This window comes from Branchiostoma floridae, chromosome 3 (assembly GCF_000003815.2).
Source record: "Branchiostoma floridae strain S238N-H82 chromosome 3, Bfl_VNyyK, whole genome shotgun sequence".
In the NCBI taxonomy this organism is placed as follows: Eukaryota; Metazoa; Chordata; class Leptocardii; order Amphioxiformes; family Branchiostomatidae; genus Branchiostoma; species Branchiostoma floridae.
Window position 1 is genome coordinate 20007995 of NC_049981.1, and position 13262 is coordinate 20021256.

Sequence of the window (13262 nt, forward strand, 5' to 3'; positions counted from 1 at the left end):
GTTTTTATCATGTTGCTGACTAAGGATGGAAAGGGCATACATGTATTCCTGTTTTCAATGATTCATGTTTTGAGATTATTTGATGTCTGAAATATTAATCCAAGAACTGTACAGTCAAGTGAATAATTTTTCTCTCCTATCTTCTTTGCATCGTGTACCAATTGACTCTTGTACAGTGAGTATGGGTCTAGGTACTATTCAATGTTCAATTGAAGATACCTTTTTGTATAACTTTTGACAGAATGACAACATACATTGTATAAAACAGGAGATGGATAACTTCCAAGAAGTATATGTTGAATACATGTAGATAGTCTTAGTGACTGAATGTCTGTTTGTAGTTGAATAAACAAAGGTTTTGTGAACTCAGTCTGAAGCTAAGCAGTATTTTTCTAAATAAGGAAACAACAGTACAAAAGTGGCACATTTCCATTCAAAATATATGTATGTAGTGCTGGTTTAGAGTCAAAATGATACACTGTACTAGACTGGAAGTGTCAAAGGAAACACCACTGTGTCACAGTCTTTCTAGGTCAATCCAGCAGTTTGGGAGGTTGGTTGTCAAGTCCTGCCAAAATGATGTAATTAACACTGCCTGGCTGGGCCAGATTTTACGCTTCTCAGCCTTCTGTCTCAGCCTACCCCCAGGAGCCTACAGTGGCTAGGGGCAAACCGCGCTCCGGCTGAAGCGCCAGATGCGGGTTTAAGTTTTCACGCGCAAAAAAGTTTAAAATCTGCGCGTGAAACAATCTGCTTCAAAAAAGATGAAATGAAGCTTCTAGAATGGAGAAAAGCCTCAAATTGTAACATTTTACAATATAAAACCTCATACACACACGTACAAGTAATTTTTCCATGTATTTCTGTGATATTAATGGGATTTTGGATTGTTCAAAATATGCAAATGAATCTATTCCCAAGGGATCTAAAAATCAGGATTTTTTCAAACCAAAAATTCTGGTTACATATGGGAAATTATATCATAGGATCAAATTTTTCTGCCTTAGAATTCCTTGCTGCACATTTTCTGACATATTTCAGGAACTTTATTTTTTCACGCGCAAATTTTTCACGCGCACGCGCAAATTCTCCACGCGCAGAAAACCCGTTCCCCTTATTTTGGACACAGTCAGTTACACCACTGTTTAGGCCATGCACCGTAGTTATACCTTGTTGCCAAGACAGTCGTCAGTGAGTGAGGCTCAGGAGAGAAGCAGGCTGTAAACCCCGGAGTTTCAGTAGGATCCTTAGCAGGCTGTATGAGTCTTAACTTTTATTGTGATTGCGTATCAGTTCTATTAAACTCGGTTTCTTAATTTCACTTGATTCCTCATTTACAGCCTCCACAACCAACCGAGTGTAACAGAAACTGAGTGTGATACTAGTAGAACTGAACTGCCATCAGTAAAATACCGGGTAGCCAGACTCCTAGAGCCTGGCCAGAGGTTGCAAACGTTGGCCTGATTTGAACCCTAGATTGAACCAGTGTCTTGAGGAGAGCCTCGTTTTAAGACTGACCAGGTTAAGTAGAGTATGCCCTTATCTGAGCGAATGAAACCAATCAGTTCCTTGCATAGCTTTTACTTACAGTGAGGTTATTTGTTTAGTGTCTTTAGTAGGTAAGTAGAAGTAAGAATCGAAGGGACCCAAGTTGGTGAGTGCATTGGTGACGCAGGTGTCTGTTATGTCACAATAGTCTTTGCTTATTTGCATGTAAAAACCCTTCATCAGGTGTATAACGTAGCTTGCATTTGTGTTGACGTACAGTGGCGACAGAGGCGTACGCCTACTTGATTTTTGCCCAAGGCAAAATACGCTCCTTTGCTGGTTAGACACTAACAGCTGGAAGACATGCCTTTTTTTTTATTGTTAAGTTATTTTGGTGAGGACTTGTTGGAAAGCTTTCAAAGATTTTGTTTTAAAGGCTTGAAAGTTGACAGGTTATGCCAAAGGAACAAGACTGTCATATGTGATTAGAGTACCAAGCAACAGTGCAAGTTTCCAAAGGGAGTTATTTTTGGCATGATAAAAAGAGGGTTACAACCTCTAAACCTGTTCACTTGGTCTGTCACATGTGGGATTCATCTTGGACTTAATTTGAGGTGGCTTGAAATTATCCAAGTGATATATTCTTAGAAATCACCAGGGATTAGCCTACCAAGGTCAAATGGGGACAATATCTATTTCTGTTGAAAACACATTCGTGATAGGGCTATACCACTTATCTCCTTGGTAGGGGTGGAGAAATACACCCAGCAAAAATGTTTTTCATCTACAGGAAAAGATAATGATTTTTTTCCTTTGAATGATAGATTATTGCATTGGTTTAATGATTTAAACTTTTTACATTGCTTAAACTAAAGTGATAGTTAGGATACCTTTCAGATTTCTTCTGCAATTATTGGTACATTCAACATTTTGCTCTTGGATTTCCCTTGTTCAAGTTGCAGGCAACACCTGCTATGAACACAATTACATACCTACAGAATATTGTCATTTCATAGTTACAGAGTGATCATTATATCTTTCAAACAGTAACAAATCTGTCTCACACTTGTACAAGCAGATAATAGTACTAGCTTGCAGCCAGTAGTTGATGAGAGAAAATTATTTCATGTCTGTATTGGTCTCATAGGCAAGAAAGCCATAATGTTTGTTTGGAACAAAGGAGAAAGTTGTGCTGCTGTGGATAGCAACTTCCCTCCTTCCTTATTACTTTTGGTCTGTCCCCACTCATTTGTCAGCAAAAAAAATTGGAGTTGTGTTAGACTAAATGCTGTCTCCAAAGTTTGTTTGCCAAATGAAGTCCTTGGCTTGGTCATCCCATTTGCACCATGGTCTGCAGATGAAAGGCTGGGAGTGATTGAAACTGCCACTCTGACTGCAGGGTACTGCATCTAATGGAGATGGAGATCGCTCTCTGAAGGATCCTGCTACATCCAGATATCAGTTATGGATTTTTGGCCTCCCTTCTCCACCTCCCTGTCTATTGTGTCGTTTGTCTTTGTCACTGGTGTGGTGCCAGCATATAGAACACCTTGTCTGAGATGAGCACACAGTGCAGCAATCAGTCAGCTGTTGACCCCAAGCATAGGTCAGCCAGTCAGCTATGACAAGTTTACATTGCCAGCCTTGTCAGTGCCACTCTGTAGAAGGTAAAGCCACAGCCTTGCCCCAGCCCTGCCCCTCTGCATACTTTAGGATAAAGTTTCAGCAGAGCAGATTTCTTATCAGGAGAACAAAAGGGGAATGACTCAGTCTGTTTCTTAGTGGAAAGTGTTGCAGGTTGGGGAAATATTTGTAGTTTGCAGAATGGTGTTTACGAAATTGTTACACTTCTTTGTAGACATGAAACATGTTGGGGTGATCAGTTCTGCTGTGAAGTTGCCTGTTATCGTGCAGTTCCTTGTCTTACAATTTACAATTCATACATCTAATTTGTTGATGACATTGAAGCTCAACTGGTAGCAACCTCAATCATGCTTGAGGCTGCACCCATTTTTTTAAGAGACTTATATATCAATGACAAAGGAATATAGCAAACACTTGTAAATATATGCCATGCTACCAACAGCAGGGAAACTAGGCACTACAAGGGTCTGAACGAGGGAGCAAAAACAGGATGAGAATTGTCTTTGCTCCTCAACCATATTACACCACAAAAAAGTCGTTGAAAATTCTCTTGTGGACTCTGATGGTATTGCAAATGCTGAAGCACTCCACAGCCATGAGAAAGTCCTGCTCTGGTGCTTGAGCAACACCTTTCCATTTGCAAGGTGGCAGGAGGATCTAATTGTATTGATTCGGAGGACATTATGCGCTGGGTCTGAGTGCTCCTGATGTATCTAGTGTCAGGGCCAGATTAATTTCCAGTGTTTCAACATCTGCGTCATAAGAATCCATCAGCACAAGTTGAAATGGTACTGAGGATGCCTCTGATAGATTATGTAGGAAAAGGTCACCACCATTATTCAAAGCCTAACGGTAATGGCATCTTTAGCTGAGTACCATCTAAATTGCAAAGCAGTGACCAGTTGAAGAGATGTGGACATGTTGCAAAGGAAGGCATTGTAGGAAATGGCCTCCTAACCAAAGTAGCTTGGTGGGTGTAGCTGTTTTTTTTCCAAATTGCAAACTCTTTCCAAATTGCTACCGGCTTCTGATTGTTGTATTCCAGGATCGGGCATTAGGTGTCAGAAAAGAATAAAGAGAATAGTTCCCAACAACCTTTTAACCTGGTTGCACACCTTTTACAAGTTTTAGTAGCTACTTCTGTACCTGTTACAAAAAAAAAAATATAACGTCTGGGGTCAAATGTCCAACTTAATTTTTTTATCAATTCAGTCACTTGATTTTTCTGTCCAAAAATTTCTGTAGTAAATTTTTAGTACAAGACATTTCATTGTCCATGATGCAAAGGTACAGCTAGTTTGAGGCTTTTGTGCAAATTTTAATTTTGTCACATCCAGTCTTTCGTTACAGTTGCGGCGAGCTTTGTGGTGAGTGTTTTGAAGGTGTGGCGGGCCACATTGGCAATATGCTAGAATGTTCTGTCTTTATGGCTCCACAGGCATGCATGGGCTAACCTGGCCCATTATTTTTCCCTGGGAAGGTGCAGAGTGTGATAAGTCAATACCTCATGAGGGAAGGTTTATAAGGCGGAAAATATGCATGGGGGGCGGCGATCCATTTCTCTGGACGGAAGTGACAAGACAATTTATAACTTGTTTGCAGTTGGATGGAACGATAATGACAATGCCTCCATGATGGCCCACACCAGTCTGATGCTTCTTGGAATCACAATATCGCTTTCCTGTTGTCTTCGCAAGGGGAGCCATTTGCTGTGGAGAGGTCTACATCAAATGTGTGATGTCATTAGTCATGATGTGCGGAGTGTGGCAGCCTGGATCGCAGGATGGTTGCTTTAAGATGCAAAGGACACAGAACGAGCTGGCATCAGGGGCCGCTGAAATGTTGAATTGTTGTCCCATCATATGCAACCTCCTCCATAAAAATCAGTCATTGCTTGGTGAGCAATGACTAGCTTTTGTTCAGGTTGATCATTATATTTCTTTGCACTGTATCACAGGCAGGCTAAGAATCAGCACTCAGCAAACTGATAGCAAGGTTTTCATCCTGACAAGTTGGCAGTTTAAATACTAATACTGAGTGGCTCAAATGTTTTCTTTGGGAAAGTAGAAGCACTAGTGCATCCAGAAGATTTGTAAATTAGCCTGTGTCCATTATTTGGCGTTGCCACAGTGCTGGTATATGAGAGTTAGAAACGATGCGTTCATTTACGGCCATGCCGGTTGGAGTAATGCCACAGGCATCCCAAGGGACATGGTGTCTGCTGGTGAATTCGTATGTATCAGATGCATTGGCAGTTCACCGCAGTGAGCGATGGTTCTTTGAACTTCAAGGGAAAGTTGTTTTATACCCAAGGGACACCCAGCAGGATGTTGCATCACTACTGTTTAATGTTTGTTTCCTGTATAATGTACAAATTTAGAGCTTGGCCAATGATCTGGTATTTCTTAGAATTCCACCATTAAAAATACTGTGCTAAGTTGTGGTGATTCTAGGTTTTTAGAACTGTGCGTTGATATTTCCTCATCTTATAATCTAAATGGCCTTCACCTTGAAGGAACAAGCGATATTAGCCCACTGGCTTAAGTCATTGACGTACTTTCTTATGTTCAATCAATTCCTGGCATGTTTCCACCAGTACTAGATAAAGCAGAAGGAAGAGTAATGGGCTTGTGTACAGGATCATTACAGGATTTGTCAAGTAACAAGAGTCTTCAAACATCTTGACTTGTGTAGACTTAACTGTCAATGGTACAGAGTTAGGCAGAAGAGATCTTGGCAGAAGGAAACCTACACCAGTGTTGACCCCGTCTCCCCTACAATTTGTGGTGATATTTCCCTTTCCCAAAAGTAGGAAATCGGTGCTGGAAATAGGCAGCACCTTCCTGATAGTTTCCCCCTGACCTTGCATGTTGGTGGACAAGGAAGGAAGCCACAAGGGTTGCTGTGGTCTCCGTAAGTCATCACTCTTGCATTAGGTACCAATTTCCATGACTTCCCATGTAATCGCACCCAGCGCATCCGCTTCCAACCAACAACGTGACGGCACCAGCCAGTCAATCACCTGGGGATGGCCATGCGCAATGAATACTAATGAGGCAGTTATGTGTTTGAGAAACTTTCCGCATTTTCCAGTGGTTCAATCAATCAGGCCGTTATGCAATGTCCGTCCCCTATGCAAAGGTGTAATGGGGGAATTCGGAATATTGAATATCTTTGGTAACAAATCGACATGCGCAGTGTTTTGAAGCCTTCATGGAAAACATGAAAAAGATTTTGCATTCAGCAATGTTTAATGAATTTCATATCTAGTTTTTCTATTCTTGAATGATGAAATACTTTCTGAGACAGTATGAGATTGATCATTTGATTTTTATTTTATTTGTTTGACTGCAAGAAGATGTTTTATAGGTTAGGCCTGATTGTCTGAATTGCTTCAACAGAAATCATTGCTAGAAATAAACTAGGAGAGAATATATGAAATAAAAGGATATTTTCTCATTAATATTTGCATGTCAGTGGCAGTTTCCCACTCATTATCATGTTAATGTGAAATTTCATTTCTGTTGGATTTCATTTCGATAATGATCAACAAATTATTTTTGTGTAACATAGCAATTACTCTGGTAGCTTTTGGCCTGGTGCCAAATTTCTTCACTCACTCACTCATTCATTAATTAATCTCAAGATATGTTGTTTATGAAGGTAGAGCCAGTTGTTGATCATGACAGCAATATATCAATGTAGCTGTCTTATGGGAGAGCCCAATGCTACTAGCAGGGGGCAAAGGGACATTGTATTCGAGATGCTGTTCGTTTCAACAAATGACGAAGGCTTTCTAACAAACAAGGAGATGCCATTTGTATTTGATAAGTTTTTCTTGTACTTGTAGTGCTAAACCCTTGTGAAACTAACAGCTGTTTATTTTTACTACTAGTATTGATATGTCTTGCAAAATTCCCCCTATCAACGTTATGGTACATTCGTGTGAGCTGTAATCTAGTTACAATGGGAGGGGTCCATTAAATACAGCTGGGTGAAAGTGCATGTGAGATTAATTGAATCAGTTCCTGATTGCCTATTTACCACTGATGTACCGGGTATTTCAGAAATGTACTGATGTGGAGGGATTTATCCTCCTCTTATTTGTTGCTTAATTTTGCGTGATCTTGTGGCTTTTCTGGTGTGATTTTTTGGCGACTAACTGTGGCGATTTTACTGCCCATCCAGGGTGGAAGGAGATATATGGTGTAGTCACACATCCTCCCGACCCCAGAGGACGGGCCATTGGTTGACACCATCCAACTATTTATTCCTACTCCACAATGTGCATATCAAATTTGATTAAGAAACCAGCTGTTATAGCCAATATCCTCACTCCCCCTGGTTTTAATTGATCCTCGGGGACACCCACCTGATGTGGATTTCATCCGCATCTTGGAAGCTCCCCGTCGTAATTGCCCTTTGATGCACATGCACGATCGTTCGTTACACCGCAGCATATTCACGAGGGGTGGTAGTTGGGACAGCGGGGTAAATGTCCGGGAGGGTGGCTGGTTGTTAGCACAGCCATTAGCAGGTGCAGCATGGGTGTAAAGCGTAGTCACTTATTGGCAGATGGCAGTGTTTCCCAGACGCTGGCGTGGATAATGTGGCAGGCGTGCCCCCACTGTGACCTAACCCTCCCGCCTGTGTGAGTACCCTTTCATGCCTTATTTCCAGCCTTTTCCCTGTGTTATTACTGTCCCCAGGAAACCCTATTCAAACATCCCTGCTCAGCTGAGCAGTAGTGTGGATGTACAACGTGATTGTGATGTCATAAGTGATGTGTCTACTCACCACTACTGTGGGTTTTGCAAGGTCCCGTACCATTGGCCAATCCTTGACATGCAACCATCATGCAGTCCACAAAGCCTTTAATGTCTGGGACTCATGATGGGTTAGAACGAAAAGTAGTGGTATTAGTGGGAACATGTGTAATGGTATAATTTGTTTCCAGTGTGTGTAATCTCTGAAGCAACAATTCATATTGTCAGGATAAATATAATTACCTGATATGCTTATTGATTTTTGGCTGTGTATATTTTACCACTCTGAGTGGCGGGCTGAGAGAGTAAACTGCTGTCAGGGAATGACAACACTGGAATATCTGGTGTTCAGATCCTGCTGTGGTATTTAATGTGGGTATTTTCAAACAAATATGTAAAACCTTGTATTAACCAGTACTGCCTTGTATTATGAAAGAGCTACTTAATGGTAACAAGCTGCTTAACACATCAAACAGGAGTGATAAACAGGAAGTTATGATACACGTTATGATATAAGTTTTTTCCATACTGAATACTTATGTTGACTGATTTGCTGGAGAAATATGGACTAGAGAATCTATGTCATATTCACTGTAGTAATATCACAGCTGAAACTTCTGTGTGTAAAAATTTGTGCGTGAAATATTTCTTCAGTGTATCCTGTGTGCCTCTCTCTATTTGCTTCAAGGCCATAATGTTTCTTCCTGAGCTTCAAACAGTTTAATTTCCCTACCATGTACCTCCTGAATTATGCAGGTAGCCTTGCATGCAACCTACAGTTAAAGCAGCATGCAGTATTACTATTATACACCTGTTAGCCTTTGGAGGTAAGGTTGTAGACGTTAGTGCACTGTTTGTCCATTGCACCGTTGAGTGGTTCGGTGTTCCTGGACAGAGTGTTTACCTTTGGCTCTTAGGGCAACAAATTATTTGGTTGTCATTGAACATAAATGGCGAGACAATGGGGTGAGAGGGTAGGGGCGTTCGGCCAGGATTTATCCAATTTGGGACATGCATCCTTTTATGTAGACAGCAATTTGGGTGAAGGAGGTCAAGGGTTGTCCATATATTTATTGGCAGAGAGTGGTAGGGTTTGTTTGTTTGTAGCATTGCAAGTGTTCGTGCAGAAGTGTAAGTGGAAGGTTTACCACTGCAAATGGAGTGAACCAAAAATGTTTCTATATTGAAAGCAACTATCTACTACCCATATGTGAAAGAATTCTTGGTAATTTATCTGTAAACAAGAATGTACTACAGTGTAGAGGTTCTGTTATATAGCCCATTTTTATGACTAAATACTACAAGTGATGGCAGCGTTGTTGTAGTAGATTTTTCTGTATCGGCAGAAATTAAGATATCTAATGGTAATGATTTCTAAATGGCTTGATATTTAGCGTGGGTGCTGATTTCCCAGTTGCTTGCCACCCTGACAAATTTTATTACTTAAACATTGTAACAAGAAAAATACCATGTTCATATCACAGTTATATTCTTGTTGCATCAAATAGATACCTGATACATGTGTTGATATATTGTATACAGACTATGCATGTCATAATGAATTAATAAATATTCCTTTGAAAGATTTCTGGGAAATTAATCGCACAGTGATTTCTGGGAAATTGATGTTTACAGATGAAAATAGAATGAAATGAATAGTAATTAAAATGGACACAGAGATTTCAAAGGCTATAAAAATTTAAGCAATGTGAGCAGACTATTGTTCCCATTTCTTATTGTTTTTCAAAGCATATTGGTGATGAATATCTACTCAATTTAGTGTGTTTTTTTAAAGAATGGCAAGGATCGCTTTAGTCAACATGTCAATTATTCTGTAACACGATTCTGTTAAGTTGCGATGGCTATACCTTCAGACAAATTAATTAGCTAGGCCTTTTGAAAAAATATTGTGCGTCCTATTTCAGTCCGTAAAAAATTAGTATCCGTAGATAGGTAGTAATCTACCATTATCTTTTTTTTTTCTTATAGACTTTGGCCAAAATTCAAGTGTTACAATAACAGTAAAACTGAAATGCACAAGGACACTTATATTTTCAACGAAGATTTTAATTTTTTGTCTAATAATGGTTACAAATCTGTGGATACATTTATCCTTCGTTAGATTAGGACAAGCAGTTTTTTTTCTTAATTTTAATTTCAAACTGGAAACTATGTGACTTGATTGTGACTCCACTGTCCACCCAGAATAAAAGGTTAGAAACACCAGGTTTTTCTAGGGTATGTCACAAAACAGGAAACAAAATTTTTTTTCCTTGTGTCTGGTTGCAAAGGAGACTGTATTTCTTCAAATATGAAGTGATATGCTGGATTGTACTGTAAATCTGGAACTTTTTGTGGTGGTTTTATGTTTATGGTTTTCGCAGTGACCGCCTCACAGCAAACTAGAAATCCCAGAGAAAATTCTGCCTTCTGTCAGCATACCGGTAGTTTAGTTTAAACCATTGTATTTGTACACACTCCATTTTCTCCCTACCACAAAATTAAATCCCACAAACTTAATAGCATTTACACAAACTACAGTAGATCTATCTGAATCTGTTGAAGTTAATTGATGGGTGTTGCTGAAAGGGATCAGGTTTCAGTCAAGGCCAGGGGAAGAAAGTTCATCAACATATTGCAACCTTGCTGATGTAGGAGGTCACAGAGGAAGTTCTCTTTCCAAACAAACAGGCCACAATCTTTTCCAAACTCAATAGTTTGTAATAGATGTTGGCTTATTGATGAACAATATTGAAGGGGAAGAAAGTGAAGAGATATTCTGTACAGACCTTCAGATTTCTGAATGAATCAGTGTAGTTAGACAAATGAAACAGAGACATAAAAAGCCAAATAGTACACCTAAATCTTGCAGTGTTTTTCTAAATCTAGTCCTCAAACTTCAAAGAAATGGATAAACCTGTGATTGAATACCAACTTCAGCTCTGGTATTCTGGAATCTATTGGCATTGGTTATGTTGGTCCCTGGAGGGAATTTATGTTGTTCTGTTGTGGTATCCACTCCTTGTCTGTGGTCAGTCTGTCAATACAGTGTGGTGATTTTGATATCCATGCTGAAGGGATAGTGCTTCTCATATTCAACACTTGGGGATTCAATCTGGTCTTGGATTAGCTTTTGTCAGCCTTGTATACAAAATGACTCTGATGCTCAACAGTATTGAAATGAGTCAATGCACAAATTTTGTGGATTGAAATATACAGAACACAAAACGTAAGCTGTCACCAGCACTCGTGTTTTAAATGAATGAACACATGTCCAGAAAAAGTACTAGTATTGTTTACTGTAGATGCCTTTTAGCTTTAGGATTGGCTAATTGTCTCAGTTACATTCAGTTTCCACCAGACTCTTGTTCGTACCGATTTTACCTGTTCCACATGCAAACAATGTCCTTAAACTAAGTTAAAATATCACTTCTTTCCTCCATTACTGTAATATAATGTTGCCAGGATCCACTTTGAGCAGCTTGAGAGCAGTATATTAACAGAAGAACCATGTATAGGTATACTACATGACTACTTATAGTTGGATGACAAGATAGGGACTATGAATTACCATGTTCCCTGCGTAAGCAACAGCATATTACATGCTGCTGAAGTACTGGAAATACACCTTTCTCTGAGGAATTCATCAGAATCATAGATTCACAAATGCAGTGTTGTTGTATGTGAGGTAATCATCTGATGAAGTTTAGCAAATTAAACAGTTAATCTCTTGTTGTTGTGAACTTGATGGTGAACATATTTCCACTTCACATAGTGTGACGTGTGATTCTGAAGTGAAAAGTCCTTTATACCATAGAGATGGACAAGATAGCACTCCAACTGCACTGAACTATTTCAGTCATACTAAGCCCATACTTTACAGGTATGAGAGTTGTCTCATGAAGAAGAACTATTAGTACTAGGTGGGAAAATAGTTGTACTGTATTATATGAAAGGCCTCTTTTTCATGTACCTACACATGTATGTCACATGTATCTGCTTCTAACTACATTCTCAATCATGATGATGCCAGAAGTCAGAAGAAAAATTCTGCAGTAGAAGAACATTCTTCTATCTGTGTAGAAAGTTTTCTGTTACTCGGAACACGTAATGTGATTTCTATTGGGCTTGTATTCATGCATGCGTCATGATCAGGGAGAGGAAATGTGTCAGAGATCACATGACCAGTGTGACGTGGGTGCTATTGCGTCACTACCCCATCACTTCCTCTCTGGGGGTGGAAAAAATTAAAGGTCATACAACTCGGCAGTGGGGTCTGATAAAACTGTACCTTTCAGCTAGTAAATTTCACAGTACATAGTGGTAGGCTGAAAGATCATTAGAGAAGGTACACAAAGTGCTCTTAAGTGATATGACAGAGAAATTTGGATCCGTTCTGTATCACTGAAACACAAGTATTTCAACACATGCTTACTTCACAACCTCTCTTGCTACACCGTGATTCCAAGAGGAGACTTTAAGAGCACACTCACTAATGGTACAAAACACTTGAGGACATGCAGACTTGACTGGAAAAGTTTTTTCACCATATAATTATGTACATGTTTACCATGGATTATTTACATGTTTCCAATGGCAACACCATCTTTTGAAGAGAAGATGATTACATGCTTGGTATAATATCACAACAAACAAAGTATTTCAAAATTCCTCAGATAGGATGAGGAAAACTGCTGTCTTCTCAATTACATCAGGGCTGTGCCGATTAAAAATGGATAATTGTAGCTATAAGTTGTGTGCTGTTACCTTTGTAAGGAGATGATACACTGTTTAACCAATACCTGCTCTGTTTGTGTTTGTACAGCTATGCTCTCTCTCTGGTGTGAGGACCTGGGAAGACTCTTACTGTTGAGACATCAGAAGAATCGTAACTCAGACGCCGCCAAAACAGTTTCCATGCACCAACAGATGCAAAAGAACCTCCCTCCAGTGCCACAAGGGTATGTGAAATTTTGTTTTGTCGTTTTAGTTTATTTTGCCATAAGCTGTTGAAAGAAGGGACAAGGTAGGAAACTGAAACAATGCCACCGTTATTTAGGAAGACGCTGCACTACAAGTTGCACAACTCTGAGTACTTAGATGAAGTTATGATTTGAATACTAGTATCTTCATGATTATAAAAGTCATAAACAAATTGACATACAAAGAAGTTTAACATTGAAAAATCCAGCTACAAGTCCAAACAACTTTTCTGTAGGAAAGTCACATATCATAGCTGAGCGACAAATCATTTTGTCATAAATATTCTGGTGAAGCTTGTCTGATTGCAGTCAGATCCATAGCAGGTATTTGAGAAAGATAAAAGTTTAGGATATGTTCCCAAATACTCAGATAACAGAACAA

General features: G+C 39.5%; 1 protein-coding gene across 1 annotated transcript in view; it reads left to right on the forward strand.

The window, feature by feature from the left end:
- The window catches only part of LOC118410962 (zinc finger MIZ domain-containing protein 1-like), a gene marked incomplete in the record, with an annotated part of 128490 nt that overhangs the window by 96579 nt on the left and 18649 nt on the right, over window positions 1–13262 (forward strand). The window contains 1 exon segment of the mRNA XM_035812944.1: window positions 12724–12859. Coding sequence (XP_035668837.1) covers window positions 12724–12859 — 136 coding nt within the window.